The sequence below is a fragment of the Pseudorca crassidens genome, chromosome 9 (genome assembly GCF_039906515.1).
Source record: "Pseudorca crassidens isolate mPseCra1 chromosome 9, mPseCra1.hap1, whole genome shotgun sequence".
NCBI lineage: Eukaryota > Metazoa > Chordata > Mammalia > Artiodactyla > Delphinidae > Pseudorca > Pseudorca crassidens.
In genome coordinates, this window is record NC_090304.1 from 46568779 (window position 1) to 46593854 (window position 25076).

The 25076-nt window shown below is 43.5% G+C and overlaps 1 protein-coding gene across 1 annotated transcript; it reads left to right on the forward strand.

Annotated features, from left to right (window-relative positions):
- Window positions 1-1366: 1366 nt before the first annotated feature.
- NRIP3 (nuclear receptor interacting protein 3) lies at window positions 1367-23258 on the forward strand. Its single transcript, XM_067749961.1, has 7 exons — window positions 1367-1643; window positions 16290-16451; window positions 16982-17064; window positions 18924-19063; window positions 19701-19753; window positions 19869-19963; window positions 20261-23258. Exons 1-7 carry the CDS (start codon window positions 1470-1472, stop codon window positions 20274-20276), a joined length of 723 nt encoding a protein of 240 aa, XP_067606062.1. The 5' UTR covers window positions 1367-1469; the 3' UTR covers window positions 20277-23258.
- The last annotated feature ends 1818 nt before the right edge of the window (window positions 23259-25076 follow it).

Below are 25076 nucleotides of genomic sequence, written 5' to 3' on the forward strand. Positions count from 1 at the left end.
CAGAGTGGAGATGCAGATGTGGGGCAGACCATGCAAGAATATGGGTCTTTTGAGAGCAATAGGAAGACTTTTGTGGTGCTCTAAGCAGGGAGGTGAGATGATCACATTTGTAGTTTGAAAAGATTATTCTGGCAGCAGGGAACAATGGATTGGAAGGGAACCAAGGCACATTCAGGAGACCAGTTAGGAGGTCTCAGGCATTTGCCTGTAAAATGGGAATAATGATACTATCTCATAAGTTATTGCCATGATTCAATGAAAGACTGCATTTTAAGTATTTATTCTGGTGCCTGGTGCATGGTAAAGGCTCAGTAAATGTCGTTATTCTTACTTTTGTTGGTTCTCTTCAGGGAGCAGATCTTTCTATTTCATGCCTGCTCCTGTGAAATGGGGTGGGAGAGTGCAGTGGTGTTAGTTTCTAGAGTGGAAAACGTGGTTTGTACTAAGTCACAACGTCGAGGCCAGGACCCAGGATGCCTGAAGGCCCGATTGGAATGGCTTGAGAGTATGACTTATTCACAAAGAAAACCGGGTTCCAGTTGCTCCCAGAGTCATGCTGGAGAGAGCCCGAGTGTTGGCTGAGAAAAACGTGCTTTTCTGCCGGGTGTTCCGAAGAGCAGGTGTAGGGCTCGCACTCGTGTGCAGTCGTGCGGAGGCGGGGACCCTCGCCACTCCTCAGCCCCAGGGTGACCCGCAGGCATCCCCCAAGCTCTGCTTCCCTGGCTCGGATGTGCGGGTCCTGGGCCCGCGGGCAGAGGGAGCAGGGAGGAGGGAGGGTCCCCGGAAGGCAGATTCCGGCCGGCCCGCAGGGGCTGCCCCCTCCCCAGTCACGTGGGCCTGGTGGGTGGGGACCGATCTGAAGTTGGAGAAATCCCTAGCAATCCAACTTCGGAGTGCGCCGCCGGTCCTCGGGAGCCGGGGCTTTGGGCGCTAGGGCTCCAGGAGGGGCGCGAAAGTGGGAACTGGTGAAGCCGAGCAGCGGCGCAGGAGGCAGGACTCGGGGCATGGCCCGGCTGTCGGTGATCCCGGGGTCGGCCACGGCGTGGACAGGTGAGCGGGGACCAGGAGGTGGCGGCGGCTGCCGTGGGAGAGGCCGCTCCTGCGTTGGCCTCCCCACACTTCATCTCGGTCCAGGGGATGCGGGGCACCCACAACGCGAGGGACCGGTTGGGTAAAGCTGCCGCGGTAGACCTTGGCGCTCGGAGTCAGTCTCGCCAGCGCCACTCCTCCTCTCCCGCCCCGTGCCCCAGTGGGGTGGTGCGGGTGTGGGCAGCGGCCCGGGACTCTGGGAAGCAGCGCGCAGGCTGGGGCGGCCCCGCCCCCCGCGTGTACACTGGCTGCTCCCAGTGACGTCACGCTCGGCTATAAAAAGGGCGGCGCGCGGTTCTCGCGGCGCTGGAGAAGCTCGAGGCTGAGGGCTGCCGGGGCTCCGGGAGCGACCGGGACGCTGGGCCGCGGGCGCCTCAGCGATGTTTTACTCAGGACTCCTCACCGAGGGCGGCCGCAAGGAGACGGACAGGCGGGAGGGGGCGTCGCTGCGGCAGCAGCGCCGGATGAAGCAGGCCGTGCAGTTCATCCACAAGGACTCGGCCGACCTGCTGCCCTTGGACGGCCTCAAGAAGCTGGGCTCGTCCAAGGACACGGTGAGCCCCCGCGGCCGCGCCCGCCTCGGGGTCCCCGCGCGCGGCGGCCAGTCACCATCGCGCTGTGAGGTCTCCCGGGGCCCGCCCTTTGCAGCTTTCACTGAGTCAGCGGCCGGGCCCCCGCCGGCCGCCGGCCGCTGTCGGCTGTCTCGCTATTGCTCTGTTTCGGATTCCTCTCCATCCAGCATTCCCCTGCTTTAGTTTCTCTCGGGATTCCGTCGTAGCTTTTCCAGCTCGCCCTCCCTTCAGCGCAGCTTCCTCCCTTCGTGTCTCTCCTCTGGAGCAGAAGAGACCCAGCCCTGCCTTCTTGCCCTCAGGTCCCCTTTCCCTCCCATTTTTCGCAGTACCGAGTTTGATTGCTTGGGGCTTGAGCCTCGCAGCCAGGGTAGCTCCCGCTGCCTCCCAGGCTGCTTGGCCGGGCCCGTGACCCAGACAGAGGTGACTCCTAAGTGGTGTGAGAAGGAGAGAACGAAGTGGGAAGGGGGCTTTCTGGGCAGTCACCACATCCAGATACACTTGACTTTTGTTGAATCCATTTCCCCCCTATGCAAAATCTACTTCTCCGTTTGATTTTGGTCTCACCTACCTTTGACCTTCCAACAGGAGGGCGGGGGGCGGGGAGAGAAACAGTGTGGACCTTGAAGGTTTCCTGAGCCCCAAACCTCTCTTCATCATCTTCCTCTCCTGCTACTCCACCCCCAAAGAGTGGATAGAGGGAGGAGGCCAGGCTGCCCCAGCTGCTCCACCGGCTGATGTGTGGAGCTGGAGCTGGGGCTGGCGCAGTCTTTTTTTCTAGCAGGGTTGTTCTTGGCATTAAGAAGGAGAAACTCCAGGACTGGAGGTCTGAGTTCAAAGACCGTACTGTTCTCTATCTATAGGAGGGATCCTATGGGGGCCTAAGGGTTACTAGTTTAAAGAACTGTATTTGACTCTTATATTTAAGTCACTGGACCAAATTGATGTTTAGCTTTGTAGTTTTATCTGGAATTTTCTTGTAGTTTAACTTGTTTTCTTGAATTTCACAATCACTTTATTCATCTAGGCAATAATTTATGAAGCATTACTTAAATGTCTTAAATGAAGTAGATGCTCTGTTTAATTTTTCCAGTATTTTTTGAGCTTTTGGAATGTTTAATTTGTCAGGGAAGCGGGGTGTCAGCCTGGGCCACTGAAATTGCCATTTCCCACCACAAGATGGGTATGGAGGGCAGAGCTGCTGAATCTACTTCTTCTTCTTCTTGTTTTAATCAACTCTAATGGCACATAGATCCCAAGATCAGATTTGCCCTCCCCCATTGTGATAGAGAATTATTTTTAGTTATTTATTGTACAGGGGATGTCTACTCAATTATCTTGCTCTGTTTTTTAAAAGGTATTTTACCTGCACAAGCCACAGGATAGTTAATCTGATTCATGCTAACTCAGAGTGGTGAGTGACTGAAATGTATTCCTAGAAAAGCGATAACTGTCTTTCTTCCCTCCTTTCACTTTACTACAGTCTAGATTCATTTAGCAAATCAGGTTCAAGTCTTCTTACCTTCAGACCACAATAATCCTAGTTCCTGTCACAATAATCCTAGTTCCTGGAAGCCTCAGCCAATAAACAGTAATAGGAAAATAAGTACAATGTGGCATTTTTTTCCCCTTCATGCTGGATTTAAGATATGATTGACATTTGGTTGTCCTGGGATGTCAAGGAGTTTCCTAGCCCTGAGGAACTGCCTCTCCATTCTTCTGCCTAGCATTCTTTATACTGCTTCATCCTGTGTAGGAAGAACTCCATCTGCTTTTCTGACTCCAGTCTGTCTTAGTTGAGCCACACAGGAGCTGATAGCATAGAACATAGGCACTAGGCTGGAAGGAAGAAGCTTCCTCAAGAAGCAGGTTATTGCTGTGGATGTGACACACAGCAGTTTATTGTGAGACCCTGAACCACGGTTTACAATTTCTCTCCCCTGCCTCCCCCCACTGCCATGAGTTGATGTCCCTCTCTCACTGTTCTCACACCTGTAATGTGCAAGTGATTGCACAGAAGAGCTAGAACAGGTCACAGATGCCAAGGCAGACTGAGGTAGGGCTAGGAGAGCTCTGAGTACTGGGGTGACGTGGCATGCTTAAGCTTTCTTGGAACTTATGCTGCTGGATCAGGATAATCTTAGAAATAACCTTAGAAGTACTATATCACTTCACATATATGGATATATATATGGATAGATCTGGTAGTATAGACCAGTGCTGACTCAGTGTTCTCTCACCAAAGTGAAATTTTTGAGGATACAAAAATTGACTGTATAAATCTATAGTACAAACTCAATAAAAGAGGGACAAGAAAAGGGAAGGGATGGCATCAGAGGGAGATAGCGGGGAAAGGACAAATCAGTTTTCATTGATTCTGGGGTTTGTGCCAGTGAGAAGATTGTGGGTTGTTTTCCTCATACTAGTGACCTATATTAGAATTATACTGCTGAGTTTTCTGAATCATCTACCTTTTACCATGCTGTTTCTATAACATTCACTATTTGAATCCAGCCTGCCAACTTTTTTTGGATTGGCAAAGAGCATCCATGGGCAGTGAAATGTGTTCTTGTTCTCTTGACCCTAGGGAGGTGCCTTTGCCCTTTTCCTGTTTGTGAGTAGTTGGCTGCTACAAAGTCTACTGTGGAAATTAATTTTATTTCTTATGTCTGGCTGTCTTATTTTGTTTGTCCTTTTATCTTGTGCTCTTTTTTGTGTATTAGATTAAGAATCAAAATCAGAGATATGAGTAATATTTTATTTCATTTATTATTATTTTTTAAGTTGATGAGGGTAGAGAAAAAAATCACTCTTGGAGTTTTGCGTATTCTAATTTCTTTTGTTTTAGCTACCAGGTTCATAAATGTTCTTCTCATTGAGGTAAGGACTTTTTAATTTTTAAAAACAGTCATATCATGGGATATTATGCTGTCTTTCCTATATGATAATATTACTGACCATCAGGCTATATCCTTACTCATTCAGCAATAGAAAGACAGTTTTGCTTTCCTATTTATGATTGATTCTGCTTCTAGCCAAATGCTTTAGCAAAACTCACTAGAATTAGGAGAAGGCTGGGGGAAGGATGGTGTAACACAGCAAAGCCAACTGACCATGAAATGACTAGCCCTGTACTCCTAGTATCTGATCTACCTGATCAGAATTTCTGTCAATGAGGGCAGCCCTGGGTGGTATCCTGTAGATAAGTTATTCATAATGCCACAAGACATCCATAATGCTATAGATTTTGGACCAGAGAACTTGGGAGTCTTAGAAGAGGAGCATGAAATACCAGTATAACATCAGGATCTAGTGCAAACTGAAGATTTCCAGAGCCATGATCGAATCCTAATTACAGCAAACATTCTTTGAACACTTGCTATGTTCAGGACACAATGCTAGGTGCTAGGATCACAAAGAAGAAGACAGCAAAGTTTACCTGTACAATGAGTTTATAGATTAGGGGGAAGGATAGGACTGATTAATTAATTTATTCCCCAAATATTTATTGAACACTTATTACATGTCAGGCATGATCTAGGTATTGAAGATATAGTAGTGAACCAAAACGGAGTTCCTGCCCTCATAAAACTTACGTTCTTGTGGTGGGGGGGGGAGAAGGCAGAAAATAAATCAAGTAAATATATAATATATCAGGGTGTAATCAGTGCTATGGAGAAAATAAACCAGGATAAGGGAATAGGGAGTGTAATGGCCAGGGTAGGATGGAGTAGAGCCCTGTTATTTTATCTAGGGTGGTCAGGGAAGGCCTGTCTGATAACATTACATTATACGAGATATTGAAGGAAATGAGAGAGCAAAATATCTTGGAGAAGAATGTTCTAGGCAGAAGGAACAGCAAGTGCAAAGGCCTGAATTGTCAGTGTGCTTGATGTGATTAAAAAACTGTAAGAAGGCCATTGTGGCCAGAGCAAAGTAAGCAACAGGAGGGCGATAGGAGATAACATCAGAGAGATAGTGGGAGGCCAAACTACTTAGGGCCTTATAGATCATTGTACAGATATTTGACTTTTAATCTGATATGGGAAACTGGTGGAAAATTTTATGCAGAGGGGTGACACGACATGACTTATTTCACAAAGTAGACTACTGTGTGGATTTCACTATAGAGGGCAAAAGTAGAAGCAGGGAGACTGGTTAGGAGCTGTTAGATAGTAATCCAGGTGAAAGATGATGGTGGCTCAGAGCAGTGTGCTAGCAGTTAAGGGGACAAGAAAAGATCAGACTCTCAGGTTATTTTGAAGACAGAGCTGACAAGTTTAGTTGAGAGATTGGATTAAAGATCTGAAAGAAAGAGTAGTCAAGAATGACCTCAAGGTTTTTGATCTAGCAATTGGAAGAATAAAGTTTCTCATTTACTGAGATGGCTAAGAATACAAGAGGAGTGGGTTAGGGATAGGGAATAAGAATCAGGGGGCCTCCCTGGTGGCACAGTGGTTGAGAGTCTGCCTGCCGATGCAGGGGACATGGGTTCGTGCCCCGGTCCGGGAAGATCCCCCATGCCGCGGAGCGGCTGGGCCTGTGAGCCATGGCCACGGAGCCTGCGCGTCCGGAGCCTGTGCTTCGCAACAGGAGAGGCCACAACAGTGAGAGGCCCACGTACCGCAAAAAAAAAAAAAAAAAAAAAATCAGGAATTTGATTCTTGAAGAAGTTAAGTTTGGGATGTCTATTAGCTATTCAATTGTAGATGTTGAATAGATAGTTCCATGAAAATGTAAATAATACCACCAGGAAGCCTATGGTAGTTGTCAAGATATTATAGTCAATAAGCGCTAGAGGAGTTCAGTGGAAGCAGTGATTACTCTGGTCTGGTGTGACAATAGTGATGGTGACCAACATCTGACTAGAGTTTCATCATTCCCTGGTGAGTCAACTGACTATGAGATTATATGGAGAGGGGGCTGCTTCGAGTGTGCCCTATAGAACCTCAGAGTAAGAAGAACTTTACAGGTTATCTGGTTGAAGTCCCTGCAGTTGTGTGAGTCCTTTGTAACAAAAATGCAGTCTGCCATGGGCGGTTGAGAAGCCACCATCTCACACCAGCAGGTAACAATCAGGAATAAGGCTGTTCTCTTTGAAATAACATGTCTATTGGGTCATAAGGTAAAGGCAGAGAGAACACAGAAGTCCTGGGGCAGTGTGACAAGACTGCCTTAGGTAGATTCCATGTGCTTTTGAGCAGCAGTAAACCTAAGGACAATCTGTCTATGATCCTATGGTGATGAAAGGGTCACGTGTTGTATATTCAGCTAGTAAATAAAGAAGAGAAGGCACAGATATTAGTGCCCTTTTAGACTTCCAAGACCAGACAGAGACATGTATATTGGGCTTGAAGTGAGAGTCAGTCAGGAGCCCATGTCTGTCTACAAACTGTACATGAGGACAAAAGTGGAGTAAGATGATTTCATGCCCTTTTAAGAAAAAAAAAGTGAATGGTAATCAGCTTCAATTTTAAGCCGAGCATGAGAATTTAAAATACATATGTACACATACATATAATTATTAAAATTTAAGTGCTTACTTTATACCTGACATGGTATTAAATGCTTCGTACAAACCATCTCATTTCATCCTCACAAAAGCTCTGCAAGGTGGTTACTAACTTGAACTGAGCTCTGTCTGACCCCAAAGCATATATAGTTTAAACAATACTCTAAGTCAAGGGTTGGCAAACTTTTTCTGTAACGGATCAGATAGTTAATTGTTTTTGGCTTTGCAGGCCAGTCTCTGTCTCAACTACTCAATTGTGCTGTTGTAATGCAAAACAGCCATAGGCAATACAAATGGGGCTGATTGTGTTCTTATGAAACTTTATTTACAGAAATGGGCAGCAGGCTGGGTTTGGACTGTGGGCCATATTTGCTGACCCCTATTTCTAAGTGGTTCTAGTTGTAGTTCTATTGGAAGCTAGAAACCTTGGGTTTCTCCTCTGAGAGTAAATGCTACAAAGAAAGCAGACTTCTATAATTTCTCCTATTTTCCAGTCTGACCCATTCTGTGGACCACAGAAATCCATTAGTTTGATTCTGTCTGGATTCAGTACAGCGTAGGTAAAGGGATTGAAAAGGTGGCCTTAGAAGTTCTTGCTCAAATCATGATTCTGTGGTATCCTGCAGTATAGCCTGTTTCCTCTCACCTCACTTTTCTTCCCACTTTATAGCCTGGTTAGAAGAGATATTTAATCAGACTGGCTCCTAGATTGAGGAACCTCAGCTCTGTCTACCTGGAATACAGCATTGCCCACTGTGCCCATTTCTTTCAGAAGCTCCCGATGGTGATAAAGGCAGCACATTTGAGTTTGCCTGCTTAGGATTTAGATGCCTAAATGCTGGTTAGGGTTTAGCAGCCACACTGCAGGAACAGTAGAGAACCTGTGACTGCTTAGTGTTGCCTTGTTGAGCTAAAGCATAAAGCAGGATCCATGTCAGGAAGATGACATAGCTATGTCCAAAAGGCCACCAGAGTACCTGCAGCACCTATCTAACTAATACTGTGTATCTTGAAGTACACCTGGAAAGTAGAAGATAGCCCTTGGAAAGGCAATATTTCAATAAACAAAAACAAACCACTTAAGCATATTTACAAAGCAACAGTCAAGGAATGGGAATGCAAGTAGTACAAACTATGTAATGTATGAGTACTGAAGGGATTCTGAAGGAAAGAACTGTATGATATTAATCAAGAAAGGCTTTTTGAAGAACTAAAGGGCAGAGATTTATTCATTTGGTATTATGCTAAGAGCTGGGATATAGCTGTGATCAAGACAATGAAGGTCCTTGCCCTTGTGAAATTAACACTCTAGTGGGGGAGTGAAATAATAAACAACTAGAAAAGCAAAATAATTCTGGACTTATAATTACTCTGAAAGGAATAGTGGGATATGTTAGTAACTAAAGAAGTGGAGTGCCTACTTTAAATAGTATGGTCAGAGAAGATGTTTTTGAGGAAGTGATGTTTGAGCTGAGAATTGAAAGATGAGATCAAGCTACCTATTTGAAATATTAGAGGAAAACATTTCATGCAGAGGGAATGGCAGGTGCAAGGGCATTAGAATGGGAAAGAGTTTTTGAGCAAGGAGGTGTGGATGAATAAAGGGTAGAGTGGTGTGTATATGGTATGTATGTGGAGGTTGGAAAGATAGACAGGGACCAGATGGCACAGAGCCCTAGACCGTGGTAGGAAGTTTGAATTTTGTCTGAAGAACAATGAGAAGCCATTGAAGGGCTTTTTTTTTTTTTTTTTTTTTTTTTGTGGTACGTGGGCCTCTCACTGTTGTGGCCTTTCCCGTTGCAGAGCACAGGCGGACTGCATCGGCAGGCGGACTCTGAACCACAGTGCCACCAGGGAAGCCCCACTGAAGGGCTTTTGAGTAAGGGAATGTATTATCTCACTTACATTTTTAAAAGCTTACTCTGGCTGCTGTGTAGAGAATGATTTGGAGAAGGGTGAAGGAAGAGGTGGAAGACAAGTTAGGAGGCTGTTGTAGCACAGATAAGAGATGATGGTGGCTTGTATTAGATTGGAAGTAGTAAAGATGAGAAGTAGATCGATACCAGAAAAGTTTTGGAGGAAGTAGCAACAGTACAGATCTTCCTCGACCTATGGCGGAGTTATATCCTGATAAACACATTGTAAGGTGAAAATATTGTTAAGTTGAAAATGCATTTAATATACCTAACCTACTGAACATCGTATTTCAGCCTAGCCTACCTTAAAAGTGCTCAGAACACTTAACATTACCCTGCAGTTGAGCAAAATCATCTGACACAAAGCCTATTTTATAATAAAGTGTTGAATATCTCATCTAATTTATTGAATACCATATAGAAAGTGAAAAAACAGAATGGTTGTATGGGTACAGAATAGTTGTAAGTGTATCAGTCGTTTGCCCTCATGATCATGAGGCTAACTGGGAGCTGCAGCTTGCTGCCTCTGCCAGCATCATGAGAGAGTGTTGTGCTGCGTATCACCAGCCTGGGAAAGGATCAGAATTCGAAGTACAGTTTTTACTGAATGTGTATTACTTTAGCACCGTCACAAAGTCGAAAAATCATAAGTTGAACCATTGTACATTGGGGACTATCTATACTTGGGATGGAAGTTTAGGAAAAGAAAAGAATCAAGAATGGATGGGCGTGTAGTGATGCCATTTTACCAGATTGGTGTAAAGGGAATAATCCAGAATGTTAAAATAGAACAGGACTTTGGAGCTCAAACCTCTTTTATTACTGATGAAGAAGGTGAGACTGAGAGAAAAGTAATGCTTAGAGAGATTAGTGATTTGCCCAAGGTAGTATGTGATAAGTGGTCCTTTTGCTAAAGTAGAACGCCTTCATGGAGGATTAAAGATAAGACTGGGAAGGAGGATGAATCAGTGGAAGATCTTAAATGCTAAATTGAGGATTTTGTGTTTGATACAGCTGGCAAGGGAGCCACTGTAGGGGAAGGAGACCATGAACATAATGTTTTAGGAGATTATTTGAACTTAGCAATAACAGCAGAAATGGAGAGGAAACTACAAGGTGTTAAAGAGGCAGAATTTTACTCACCAAGACGGAGAATACTGGAGAAAGTACAAGTTTTGTGGGAAAGATCAGTGGGACAAGTTAAGTTTGAAAGTGCCTGTGGGGTGTCTAAGTGGAGAAGTTCAAAGAGGCAGTTGGTTCTATGGGTCTGAAACTCAGAAGTGAGGGCTGGGCATGAGATGGAGTCATCATCATAAGGGTACTAATTTATACAATGAAAGCAGATAAGATTGCCCTAAAAGGTTTTGTAGAGTGAGAAAGGGACCTAAGATAGAGCAACAAGGAACACTAACATTTAGGAAATGAGCAGAGGCAAAGGAGCCAATAAATGAGACAGATGCAGAATAGACAGAAAAGTGGTTTTAGAAGCCAGTGGAGGAGACTTTCAAAAAAATGGAATGTTGAGTTTATTGAAACATTGTTTCTAATGGCAAACATGTAGAAATAATCTACATGTCCATTAGTAGTTAAATAAACTGAGGTATGTTTGTACCACAGACTCATAGGTCTATAGATGATGTGCTATTTTAAAATGCAGAAAGCGGGGCTTCCCCGGTGGCGCAGTGGTTGAGAGGCCGCCTGCCGTTGCAGGGGACACGGGTTCGTGCCCCGGTACGGGAAGATCCCACATGCCGCGGAGTGGCTGAGCCCGTGAGCCATGGCCGCTGAGCCTGCGCGTCCGGAGCCTGCGCTCCGCAATGGGAGAGGCCACAACAGTGAGAGGACCGCGTACCGCAAAAAACAAAAAATGCAGAAAGTAGGGCAGATGTAAAAAAAATAGGTGCTAAGGTGGTTGGTTATAGGGTAACCTGACATTACATCTGCCTAAGTTACATTGTTGGTGTGTGTGTGTATGTGTGTGTGCACACATGTACACACACTTCAGTTTTTGCATGATTTGGCAAACACTGTTAATTGGCTAAATCATCACCCATTTTCAGCCCTTTTCTATCTACCTGACTCCTCTACGCAGAAGCTAAATACACCCAGACCCCCTTGCAGTTAGAAGTGGCTGTGGGAATTCTGACCAAGAAGATATAGGCAGAAGACTGCTGAGGGAACTTCTGGGAAAGCTTTTGCTTTCCTGATAAAAAGGATAGATGGCACAGAGTTCCTTCCTCCTTCCTTAGATGTGGATGTAATGCCTGGAGCTGGGGCACCCATCATATGACCATGAGGGAATATCCAAGAGAATTACGGAAACAGTAGCCCTGAAATTGTTAAGCTGCTGAATTAATGCCAGCAGCTGCCTACCTCCAGTCTTCTTGTTATGTGAGAAAAAAATACACCTCCATTTAAGCCATCATAAGTTGGCTTTTCTTGTGGCTGTATGCTTTCTTAATGTATAGGGTATATTTTTAAAATTTACTTTTTATCAAAAAGCACATGTATATAATTTAAAACTTAAAAAAAATTTAAACTGTTCCTTAATTCTCTTATACCTTCCCATCATGTCCCCTCTCCTACTATATTAATATTGTAATATATTAGTAACAATTAAATAGCTATCTTGGGTCAAATCAGCATTTACTGCTTACATTATTATGACTATATTCATATTATTCACAGCTGAGTCAAATACTATACCATAATTATGTTTCTTTCTCATACAAATATTTATTTTTATCAAAATTAATAATTGCCTAGTTTTTTCCCTTTGTTTAATTTTCTATCTAAAATTTAAATCTCCTCCAAGTACCTTAAAACTGCAGATGATCTAGCAGGTGTTTTTTTTTTTTTTCTTGGAGACATCCTTCCTGGAGCGCTCTATCCTCGCATTTCATTTTGGACTGGTTGCTCTCACGGCCCACTACACAACCAATATCCTGGACTTTTTCTTCAACACCGTTTTCAGAATTTCTCTTGTTTCTCTTCTCTATTGTATACTCTATTTCTTGGATCCTATGCTTTTTTCTTTGTTTGTTGGTTTCCCTCGCTTTGGTGGAGTATATCCTTCAGAAGCTGCTTAAGGATTCTTGGGAAATAACTTTCCTGAGTCTTAATTGATAGCTTGGCTAGGTTTAGAAATTATGTGCTGTCAGATTTGTTAAAAGTATTATTCCATTGTCTTTTAGCTTCCATTATTACCACTGAATAGTCCTATGTAATTCTGGTTCCTAATCCTTTGTATTTGAAATCATCTTTTTCTCTTTGGAAACTTTTGGAATCTTTGTCATCCATGATATTCCAAAGATTCTTAATGATGTGAAATCTTGGTTTGGGTCTTGTATCTTTCATTATGCAAGGCTCCATGTGAGCCCTTCAACTCATATTCTTCAGTTCTGGTATAGTATGGCACTCCACTCTCATTCTTAGCTGTTGAAGGAATCTGTCCTAAGCCTAGCCAAACTGTCAACCAGCCAGAGTCTTTTGATTTACTCTTACAAAAAGAATAAAGTTTTGGCATTCTTCCCAGTTGTCTGGATCAACTGGGAAGGAGTCTTATGCATAGGAGTCTTATGCAGGCTTTATACTAATCTCTTTCCAACCCTAATCATACCCTCCAATTGTAGAGGTTCTAATACCTCTAATTCCTCAGCTTTTCCAGGGTTTTAGTTTAAGTAGGAAAACTGCTTTTACAGCTAGACCCCCAAGTATAAACTAGTTCAAATATAATAGTTTATTTTTTCTTAGGTAAGAGTTCTAGTGGGAAGGTCAACAAGACAGCCCTCTTCCATGTAGTCATTTAGTGACCCAGGCTGACAGTGAGTGGCTCTTCTGTCTTCAACACGTTACCTCCAGGTAGGTTACCCTAAGGGTCATCTCCATTCCAGCCCGTCAGAAGAGGAAAAGAATATGGAGGAGTGTACACAGGAGAGGTTTACAGGCCAGGCCTAGAAGTGGTATGTGTCACTTCTACTCACATTCTGTTTGCCAAACTCAGTCATATGGCCTTGCCTAACTACAAGGAAGGCTGGGAAACATAATCTAGGTATCTTTCCAGAAAGAAGAGGAGATCATGGATTTTAATTAGTAACTGGCAGTCTCTGCCACTCCAGTGTTCCATGAAGTAAAATGGTGTGAAGCACTTAGCTTTCTCTAGTCTAGGTCAGTTACCAGTTTTTCGTCTGCTATTTAGATTCCAAAATTTTGTCAAAATCTCTTCTTTTGTTATTGTTGTTGCTTACTTTACTATTCTCTTTGTTCTTATAGTTTTAGGCCTTTCTTGTTCCTTGACTATGATTTTAGTGAAATTTTCGTTGGGAGCAAAGGTAAATGTGCAGTTACATTGTCATTTAAAACATGAGGGCAGGGACTTCCCTGGTGGTCCAGTGGTTAAGACTCCACACTTCCAGTGCAGAGGGTGCAGGTTTGATCCTTGGTCAGGGAACTAAGAGCCCATATGCCATGTGGTGCGGCCAAAAAAAAAAATTTTAAACAAACAAACAAACATAAGGGCATAATTAAATGGCTACAGAAGAGCATCTCTGAGGTTCATATGAGTTAATTGGCTGTGAATTTTCAACTCCTGAACTATACTATGAAGACTTGTAGTTATAAAAGTGAATGAAAAGAATTATATGTACTGACATAGAAAAATGCCTTTCATATATTAAACAAAAATTAAAAATTTAGAAGAGTGTTATAGTATGATCCTGTTTTTATTTATGTTTGTAGATGTATTAAAATTTTTGGAAGGATGTACTTCTAAATTTAATGGTTGTTCTTTGTAGGGAGTAGAACTGAGAAGGTTTGAAGGGTTGCAGAGGCTTTCCCTTTTTTTTTTTTTTGTGGTACGCGGGCCTCTCACTGTTGTGGCCTCTCCCGTTGCGGAGCACAGGCTCCGGATGTGCAGGCTCAGCGGCCATGGCTCACGGGCCCAGCTGCTCCGCGGTGTGTGGGATCTTCCCGTACCGGGGCACGAACCCGTGTCCCCTGCATCGGCAGGTGGACTCTCAACCACTGCGCCACCAGGGAAGCCCGAGGCTTTCCCTTTTTAATTGTATATACTTCAGTGACATTTGAATATTTTATATTGAAGATGTATTACGTTTGAACCTTTTTTGGGTTACTAAATAAAGGAATAGTCAGCAGGGCCAAACACCCTAGAGAAGTCAAGTAAAATGAAGGCTGAAATATGTCTGTCGGATTTGGAAATTAGGAGATCGTTATTGGTGTTGTGGGATCAGAAGTGATTTCAGTGAAGAAAATATAGGATATCAGGAAATTGACTAGTGATTTCGACCTTTTTTTAAGACCGTTTAAGGCAGGGTTGTGGTTAGGACGTGGCACTGAGGAGGCAGGGTCTGAGGGTTTGTGGAGGTGTTTTCTTCCCAGTGTGTGAGAACTTTGAGTATGTGTATAGCCTGTGGAGAAAGGGTAGAGTAGGAAAATTCAAAGAGAGATGACTTCAAGGAAAACGATTTCAGAACCTTCCTCGTTTGCCTGATCTGTCCAGTGATGATTAGACTCCTCTCAAGATTCAGAATAACCAGGTAAAGTGGTGTTGGGCAAGACCACTGTAGAAGGAAAGCCTCGAACTTTAGGTTATGAGGGCTTTGTTTAGATGGACTTTGAAGTCCCTTCCAGTCTTCAGTTCTACAAATCCAGCTTATCTGAGTTGGTCATGCTAAGCATGGACCTGACAGAAACAAACACCTGCTTTAGTATGAATCTAGACTTATTAGTGAGAGAGATAAGAATGAAGAATTTCTGTTTCTTTTGAGGAGCAAAGCATTCTCCCAGGGTCCAATCAGGAAATCAGAGTTAGCACTTCCTCCAGCTCCTTGTCAAATTAAGAAGCTCTCATTTTCTTTTAAATGCCCCTCTCTCTCCTTTTCCCAAGAATACTAATTTAAAATCTGCCTTGCCAAGAGTCAGTGTATTTTGGGAATCCATTTCTTCGCCTCACCAGGGTTACAGCGAGTCATGGCTCTGACTCCATTCTTCCTCAGAAATCTGTAATATGGTGGAAATGAAGACCTCCTGCACTTCTACCCACTTCCTGGGGAAGGTTCTAGGCTCTGGGCTTCTAGGAGTAACTCTCTTCCCCCCCTAGAATTGGAATGCCATCTAGTATGTGTCACATAGAAACTTGGGGTTAGACTCCATCCTTTGAGGGATTTTCAATATTATTGTAAACTAGGAATAATATGCTTTTGTATAGAAATTTCTCAGGTCAAATGACTTTAAGAGGTGGCTTACACCTTCTGGAGGCCACTTTGAGTAGAAACAGTAGAGCATAGATATATCTGCCCTAGTAACTCTCCTAAGCTCTATTAAAGAGCAGACTTGATTTCATATTCCTCATTCTTCTTCCTAACCTTAGGTATCCTGGCACAGATATAAGGTCTAATTAAGTCCCCTGCTTCTTGGTCAGTTTCTGTCCCTTTTACACTCCACTTTTGGCCCATTGAAGAGAGCGGGAATGGATGACAAGCACATGGCAGGAGGAGCCTTATGCTCCTTGAGGTCCAGAGAATAACAGTAAGGATGATTCCTCTGGGTTCTGCCAGGTTCTAAAGTGTGTCTTCTAAGAGGGTTATTCAGCAGGTATGAATCCCTGTCTTCCTACCTCATCCACCCATGGATAACTCAGCCCACAGGAGAGCCACGTCATCAAGGCACATGTATTTGGGTCCAAAGGATAATACTGTGAGGGAGTGAGACTTGAAACAGAAGTACACAGAACTCCTGAAAACCAGCGCTAAGAAGGTTTCTTTGGCCTGTGAGAATTAGCTGCCCTTTCTATAAGTCCCCTGGAAAGATACATTTATTCCACATAGACTATGGCCACTTGCCTCCTGAAATGCCCTTGTAAGGGAAGGGAAAGCAGCAAGCCCAGGTAGTACAAATCACAAGGGTCCCTTAGTTCTCTTTAGCCATGGACTATTAGCCCTGTCCACGTTTCCCAGGGTCCCACATTGCTCTTTCATTCACTCAGGGTTGCCTACTGCAAATTGGTTTATAGTTCCTGCTCTGATAATACCCATGAAGTCCCTACTTGAAGGAAGGATAAATAAGAAGCAAAGGTAGAGCTCAGTTATGGGCAGCTCCTTCATTATTTCTGCAGCACCTGGGGGACAATGAGAGAAGGGGGGAAATGACCTGTCATTAAGAAGCCTCTGCTTTCTGTTCCTCAAGCAACCTCATAACATTCTGCAGAGGCGCCTCATGGAAACCAACCTGTCAAAGCTCCGAAGCAGTCGTGTCCCTTGGGCCTCCAAGACCAACAAACTCAATCATGCCAAGTCTGAGGGGCTAAAGAAGTCTGAGGTTGATGACATGATTTTGGTTTCTTGCCAGGTAATGTTCTGAGAATAGCTTTTCCAGGTTTTCTGGAGAACAGGATTTGGGCCCATTATCCCAATAATGGGGACCTTTCCTCCAAATTGTATAGAATGTGGGTCTTATCATGGAATTCATAAATGAGTTTTAAGGGGGGCACTCAATGCAACACTGGAAATATATGCAGTAATTTGTATGCATGTGCATCGTTATGGGGAAAAGGACTAAATGTTTCGTCAGATTTGCAAAGGAGTATGTGATACACACACACACACACACACACACACACACACACAATTAAGAGCCACTTGGTGTATAGAATGAAATACCCAAAGTCCTTTGGGATCCTCTGTAAGCTCTAGCTTCAGCAGGAAAAAGAACCCCTCAAAGGAGACTCAGCAATGGATAAAGATGGGACACTACCAACCCATAATTGTGAGGATGCTCCCCAACCCTGCCTTTCATATGACACCTGCTGCTTGCTCTTTGGATCTCCCTTCCCTTTTGCTTCTCTGGCTCCTATTGAACAGTATGTTTCCTCTCTACAGTGTGCTGGAAAGGATGTGAAAGCCTTGGTTGACACAGGCTGTCAATATAATCTCATCTCTTCAGCCTGTGTGGACAGACTGGGGTAAGTAGTCACTTGTGCTGGAAGTCAGATGCTAATACACTCTTTGCTTGAATTTATTTTTGAAGTCCAGGCTTTCCATTAACTCCCACCAATTAAGTTTTGAGCAAAGACCTTTGGGCTCCGGAATGAGAAAGTATGAAATCCTTGGCTCATTGCGTGCCATGCCCTGATCCTGATTTGTGCCCTGCCCAGACAACAAGTTAGAAGGATCTGCCCTGGTGGTGTACCCGAGAGAAGTAAAATCAGGGATGTGGTTGGCCTTAGCTTACTTGGGGTCCTTCTGGAGGCCACACTGCCTGTCCCAAGAAGTATCAGTCAGACCGTGGAATAGAGCTGCTATTGCTGTTGGGCCTGAACCATCACAGGGGTGATGAGTACCTTTCCTCTCTGCAAATAACAGGTAAAATCAGCTCTTACTGCTGCCCCTGCTGGGGCCTGGGTGTGAGGCAGACACCTCATATATTGAATATCTTCAGTTCTCTAACAGCTGGAATTGGGTTCTCCCTCTTTTTTAGTCAGAGAAAGCCATTTTGTATCTTTCCTCCTTTTCACTCAATCTGTACTTTTATTTCCTTTCTTCTTCCTTCTCTTTCCTCCAAAGTACCAGATGGGCCCTGAGGTCTAGCCCAGGATTGGGAGGATCAACCCAATATCCTTTTCCACTTCTCTAGCCCTAAGTACAACAGAGCATTCCCCAGCCTAAATCTCTGTATTGAAACAATCACTAGGGTAGATGTAATGGCCCATTTTAAGCTACTTTCAAAATATCCCTATTAGGCAGGGCTTGCACAAGTCTTGATTTGTATAATCAGTGACCTCTGCCACATGTTCTGTTCCTTCTCATTTCTACCTTCTCCTCACCCCTCACCACAACTGTGACTCTTTGAAGCTGGCTCTATGGGTTTTGTGCATTGCTGTTTAGGGCGGTGGACGGGGTGGGGTGGGGGTGGAGTCCAAGGACACAAGTGCTCCTATGAGAAGAATCCTGAGCATTTTTATGGGGTGAAGAGATGAGCTGTAGTGCAACATGATGTTTCCAGAAAGACTAATAATGTCCTGGTGCATAATTAGGCAGAAGACTGCCATGATTCCAGAGGAATTAATAACCATCTGTAAAATTGCAATTATTTTTCTTTTGGATGGGCTATAACACCAAAAGAGAGGAAATGGAGTAAAGCAGAAGTTTTGGCACAGAAAGTCCGTAATTAAGTATTTATCCACCAACTCATAATAGCTCGGTGCTAGCTGTTCCAATCAGCTTACATAACTGTGTGAAACCTTGGTGCTGTTCTTTCCTTCCTCCCCTAGACAGACAAGTTAAATTAATTAGGACTTTCTCCACAATATGCCTTGCTGATGCCACTATCAATGCACTTAACAAATAAGTACCTGCCTCCACCATCCTTATGGCCTCAGACTAAATGATGAGGATAGACTAAAATAGACAAAGAGAAAATTAGACACTGAACAAAGCATCTTCTAAAATTAGGATTTACCTGCCCTCTCTGAGATCTGTTACCCACAGATGGATAAAAGGATATGTTAACTAAATTGCCTTGCACATAGGTGGGGATGTTGAGATGCAGAAAAGGATTCTCTGAGTGTGTCAACTCTCATATTCCACCAGTGCAGATAGTGACATAGCTTTTTGAGAATAGGAGCTGAATCTTTAGTTTTTTATATCTCCTGGCATGTTTAGGATAAAGTGCTGAAACAAGAATTGTAGACTAGCATTTTTTTTTGGTAAATTAACCCAGGAAATCTCTGGAAAATTCCAGCTGTGTGTCAGAAGGTAGGCATTGCCAGATTCCACCAGAAACTTCTGCCAAGGGGATTCTGTTATTTCCTCTCTGGTGCAGACTCAAGGAGCATGTCAGATCTCACAAGCATGAAGGAGAGAAGCTTTCTCTACCCCGACATCTGAAAGTAGTGGGCCAGATTGAGCACCTAGTGATCACTCTGGGCTCCCTCCATCTGGACTGCCCAGCAGCCGTGGTTGGTGAGTAGAATGGGGGACTGGACCTATGGACCCCTAAGTTAAACCCTCTCCCTCCTTCCACCAAACCCTCATGGGATTTTATGCCTGTAAATATTGACTTCTTCAAAATCCCAGGTTTCCACTTTTTTGTACTATAAATCTTGTCCCAGTTTTTGCCTTCTGAAGTACCAGATGGGCCTTGAGCTACATTCAAGACATATTGAGAATCACTCAGAGAATAAAAAAATTCAAGGGGTAAGAAAACAAACATTTCTGTGTGCCCCTGAGAGCTTTCTGTGGGCTAGTTGGAGGTAGAGGGCAAGATCCTCTTACTCCTTTGCCATAAATCCCTTCATAATTTCCCACCAACTCCTATACTTTCCCTCATGTACTCTATTCTAGAGAGTACTCTAAGTTCCTGATTTTTGTCCAAAGGCCTTTGTCCTTTAGAGTTAAAAAGACTTCAGTTTGAATCTTGACTCTATCACTTTTTAACTATAATGATTTGGGAAAATTACTTAATATAATAAATGCTCAACAGATGTTTATTGGATGGATGGAAGGAAGAAAGGGAGGTCAGGTTGCATAGAACCTAATGGTGATAAGGCTGACTTCTAAACCAACATGAAAATGGTTAAATCTTAATTTTTTTTATTAGAGGACAATGAGAAAAACTTGTCCCTTGGTCTCCAGACTCTCCGATCCCTGAAGGTAGGATTGATTCTATATTCCCATTGGTACTTCTTCTCTGAGGCAAGGGTCCTCTTACATGGAGACCCCATAGTGGGATCATTGAGGGTAACCAGTGATTCTTCTTTGTTTTCAGTGCATCATAAACTTGGATAAGCACCGGCTGATCATGGGGAAGACAGACAAGCAAGAAATCCCTTTTGAGGAGACAGTTTCCTTGAATGAAGACAAGTGAGTGCCCAAATGGGTGTGGTCAAGTAAAATCCATTGGTCATTAACTGGAGGGGTTCTCACACAGGATATTGGGTTGTATCCTGCTTTTGACCGTCAATCATTCCACAAGTATACCCCTCCTCACCCCCAGAGTTCACAATCCCACAAAACTATAGCCCACATTTCAGAATGAGCAGTGATGATACTGCATAGAGTGGTGGGGAAGATGAGTAGCTTTTAAACTAAAATTGTACTTGCGTTCAGTCTAACTTCTTTGAATTTGGTATCATTTCTTTTATTTCTTTCTCATTTCAGCACTTCAGAAGCATAACTACAGCCTGCAGCATGTCTGCACGTGTGCACACATACCAGGTTGACAGATTAAGAAAACTGGGTTTGAACCAAATGCAGTAGCAACTTGCTTTGGACCAAGTCCTCCCCTCTAATAGAAGCTCCAGGGGGTCCTTCCCACCCAGACCTCTCTAGACTTTAGTCTGTGCTTAGAGATCTTGTCTGGTTATAGCCGTTGTTTTTTACTCCTTTGATCACTTAATTTATAGACCTTTTTGACACTGCCAGGTCCCACTTGTGGCCTATTTCTCTGCTTCTTCAAGGAAATTGCTTTTATTAGTCAAGTATAGGGGCTGCTAGGTTCTATTTCTCCATAGATACACTTGCTTCTTTTCCTGTAGTTAAAGTGTATAATGAACAGGAATCTGACCTTTACCTCCTTTCAGCTATTTCAAAGAGATACAGGGTACCTATGGCTCAGAATTCGAATTTCTTCTAATTCTTTCATTGATTTCTCAAGTATGAATTAATCTGAAAGAGCCCAGAGAAATCATCTAGTCCAACCCTTTCATTTAAAGGTCTGGAGAGTCCATTGAATTGTCTAAGCTCATATACTGAGTTGGTGGCAGAGGGGACCTAGAATTCAGAGCTGACAAGCCAAGGCCAAGGCCAAGGCCATGTTCATTCTCATTTGTTGCGTCAAGCCTCGAGAGGAGGATGAAGAGGTGAGGATTTGTAAAAAGGCAGGGTAGGGGAAGGCTATGCTTTGGGGATGGATGCCAGAGGATCTGGGAAGCCCTCCCTCCTGTGTGCTAAGCCCACTAGAAGTCCCCTGACCCAGACTGTCACATTTAGGTGCTTATCTTGGTGCCTAAAAGCCATGGGTATAAAGATGAATGAGGTGGCTTCTCACCTTGAACATCTTGGAGGGTAGGAGGAGGAAGGACTCACAGACAGAAAAACATTAACCACTCTCTGAGATGGAATTGAAGGCTTCAGTAAATAATCTGGGCATCATTGTCAGGTGTTGATAACCCCAAGATCCAGTCAGTGTTTCTGTCTAGCCTGTTATTTGTCTGCATCAGACTCAAGTAGCTGGGAACAGGAGTGGGGAAAGGAGATGAAAAAACCCAGAGCAGGTCCAAAATAGAAGGATAGAATCAGTTGGTGGGAAAGCCTACCTAGGGAAACATTTCTGGGATGGGGGCGAGGAATGAAACTTCCTGGCAGGGAATTGATGGTTGGGAAGCTCTTCAGTTCTGTCCTGGAATAAGGAAAGAGGCAGGGCAGGAGCCTGCCCAAGAGTTCACAACAATTTTTTCTGACTCCTCAGTATTTCCTGACCCCTCTCAAAAAGGTCATGGGGTTTCTTGAAGCCTTTCTGTTGGGGTGTCAGTTGGGCACATAGATACCTGTAATGGAATCTCCCCTTCAGTTTGGTCAGAGATGTGCTCAGAGAAGTCAGAAAAATAGCCAGCTGTGGGTGTCCCTTTAAGAGATTCCCAAGTCTACCCTTGGTTCATAGCAGCAGTTCCTCGAACTTTGCCAGATCCCACCAACAATCTTGTCTAGCGTTAAGCTACTGTCTTTATCAAACAGTTTTTTGGAACTCTGTTTTCAGCTTTTCAGAAGCTCCCTAAAGACTAGGAACTTGGTGACGTGACCCCCATTTGAACAGCTAGGCAGCCATACTGTAGCCAGTTGTCACTGCGTCACCCCCAGGCCCTTCTTATCAGCCTCTACAGAGAAAGCAAGATGGAAAACTAAGCACAGCCACAGTAGGAGAGGCCACATCTGAAGCTCAGCAGAGGTGATCCCATGTTACCAGCCTTCAGTGCCCCCTCAAACTACCCCCATTTTCTTACATGGGGGCACCTGCACCTTTCCATTGAGGCCTCTCCACTCTGCTCCCTTACCTATCATGGAACCACTTTGGCCTGCTTCTCATCCTAGGACTGAGTTGAAATACTTCACCTTTTCCCTAGTTGAAAGTTCCACTCTGAGCCTTGATTCTTGGCCACAAGTGAGGCATGTTAGAAGTTCCTTGGCCTGGTTTATCCTTATTTAGATTCCCTGTGGACCAAGTGAGGCCAGGAATTCTCAGGTGCTAGAAAGATGCCACTGATTTTGACCCTTGGAGTTCAGGATTATATAGCATCAGGGGGTTGATCAGGTGGCCTTTAGTGATCTTTCTGGCCTCTGAAAATCTGTCAGTGACGTCCCAGTTTTGGAATAGAGACAGTTGGGGTGATCTGAGCTTATGGTATCATAATCTCACTCCATGCAGTCAGACCATTTGAATTCACTAACCGAATAATTGTGCTTTAAACCTCAGGCTTGATAGAGGTACCTAAAGTTGTCTAAAGATAATTATAGGAAGTCTTGAGCTTCATTAATTTTCTTTAAATGCTTCCAGGTTGATTACTCTGATAGCCCATATCTCCTTGATATTCATGAGGAAGCACTGGTCCACTTTTCTGAGGCTGGCTAGCTAAGCAGGGAAGGTCATTTCTTCCCAGAATCCTAGAAAATTCTCTCTGGTACCTCTGATTGAGGGTGTGGGAAGAGAGTGTCTACTCAGGTCACCGTTCTGAAGACAGGTGGTAGCAAGAAGTAACCCTGTAGAACTGTATCCCTCTCATTCCTTATTAGATGTCCAAATAAAATACAGGGAGTTTGAAAAATATTGTCTTTGTCGTTTGGTATTTCTGTGCCTGACTTATTTGAGGAAAAAATGTTTTCTGACTTTTCTATTTCCTTGCCCTGCACAGACCCCACCTGTTAAGATTTTCTATTCCTTAGCTCAAAGTGTCTATAGATGGGTTGCTTGGTATGTCAGCTGCCCTTACTCTTGTATAATAGAAATATCTTTCCAGGCTGGGCACATGGAGGAGACGAACTGGATTCCTCCCTCCTTCTGTTGCCAGGCCTCTGCATTGGCACTTTATCTGCTCAGTGTTCGTGACTGTGTTGAGTTTATTTGTGAGATTAATGTAACAATAAAGTGAAATCTTCCCCTCTGTGTGCTTGTCTGACAAAATCTTTGTGTCAGGTCCCCTGGAAGATGGCGGAGCACAGGCATAGCCCAGCTGCATCTGTGTTTCTCTTAAAGGATCTTCTGAACACAAGGCTTTGTGGTCCTCATTTCCTCCATTGCTACTAGCCCTTTTGCTCCCTCTTACTGGCTGTATGTCCTTGGGCAAATTAGTGAACCTCTGTGAGCTTGGCTTTGTAATCTACAAAACAGAAGTGATAATAGTACTTACTTCACAGTATCAAATGAGATAACCTGTGTAAAGTGGTTGGCTTATGGTAGTCCCTCAAAGATTTAACTGTTTGTGAGAACAATCTTTTATGGTGGATCCCCAGTGTGTGAGAGAACATTTACTTCTAGAAATTTTGTTTACGAATTTACTTTTTATAAATATATTTATTTATTTAGAAAGGAAATATTTATTTGGTTCAAACAAATAAGAGGTTTGGGAAGGGGAAGGGTTGAATGAACCTTAATATATAGTTAAAGTTAAGGTCTAAATGATGTTGCAAATAACTGCATTTTACAGATGATAGAAACTTACCTTTTAAGTGTTAATATTTTTAGTATTTAAACAGTGTAGTTATTAGTCAACAAGAAACATTCTATACCTATGACAGTGGTTATCACAATCTAGAATTATGTTTCTACCACTACTCAGATGATATTATCATTCCACCTCAAAAGGTTTTCTGTCTTACTTTTGTCCATTTATTCTAAATATAATAAATGTAAAAAGACTTAACCAATCTGACTCTTAAACAATGAGCAATGAGCTTCCCTGATGGCGTAGTGGTTGAGAGTCCGCCTGCCGATGCGGGGGATGCGGGTTCGTGCCCCAGTCTGGGAAGATCCCACATGCCGCGGAGCGGCTGGGCCCGTGAGCCATGGCCGCTGAGCCTGTGCGTCTGGAGCCTGTGCCCCGCAACGGGAGAGGCCACAACGGTGAGAGGCCCGCGTACAGAAAAAAAAAAACAAACAAGCAATGAGCAACAGAATCAAGATTCATAATCACCTTAATAGAATGAAGCCAACAAAATTGTTTTAACAGAGTTTAAAAAATATATGCTGACTTCCATTTTTAAAAAATCTATTGCACTTGCATAGTGGGGGAGAACTTGGATTAACAGAAATTCCTGTGAAGATGATATTGGTGTTTAGTTGATTGTGCATTCTCTATGTAGAAGTGTCAAGGACTCTGTGTGTAGGAGATGTCATTTGTAAGACAGGGATGTGTATATAATCTGTGGAGCATCCAGAAAAGGGCAATGGTAACCTCATTATGGTCTTCAGAGTTGTCATGTGGAAAGTGTTCTTTCTGGCACCAGAAAGCAAGCATTTCCAATAGGTGGAGGTTGCAGAGAGGCATATCCTGACTCCGTTGGAGGGAAGCATCTACTTTAATCCAGGGACTATACTAATTAATACAAAGAAGGTAGTAGTGTTCACAATTTTGCAGAAGGAAAAGCTAAGGCTCAGAGTAGTATCAAGACACAGTTGCTTAGCACAATTAAATGGACTGTCTCTAAATTCTCTTTCACTGGGAGTGAAAGGTGGGAGATCATTTCCTAGCAGTATTGGAGAGAGATTTCTGCATTGGGTGGAAGGTTAGATAAGGAGACTTCCAAAGTCATTTCTAATGCCAAAATTCTTTGATTCTAGGACATATTTATTAAATGGGATTGTGAATCAAATGTAGTTTATTTTTGTCTCATTGCCATCACTACAAACATAGACTCATTAATTTGGACTGAAATTATGAGCTTTTTATGCAGCTTTGAAGAGTTGCAGGCTACTGTTCTCAAG

Excerpts from the sequence above, each read along its gene's own strand:
- NRIP3 (XM_067749961.1), top strand. The coding sequence starts at position 1,470 with ATGTTTTACTCAGGACTCCTCACCGAGGGCGGCCGCAAGGAGACGGAC. Across the intron at positions 16,452-16,981 it reads TGATTTTGGTTTCTTGCCAG|TGTGCTGGAAAGGATGTGAA; the intron begins GTAATGTTCTGA and ends TCCTCTCTACAG. Across the intron at positions 19,064-19,700 it reads CTGCCCAGCAGCCGTGGTTG|AGGACAATGAGAAAAACTTG; the intron begins GTGAGTAGAATG and ends TTTTTTTATTAG.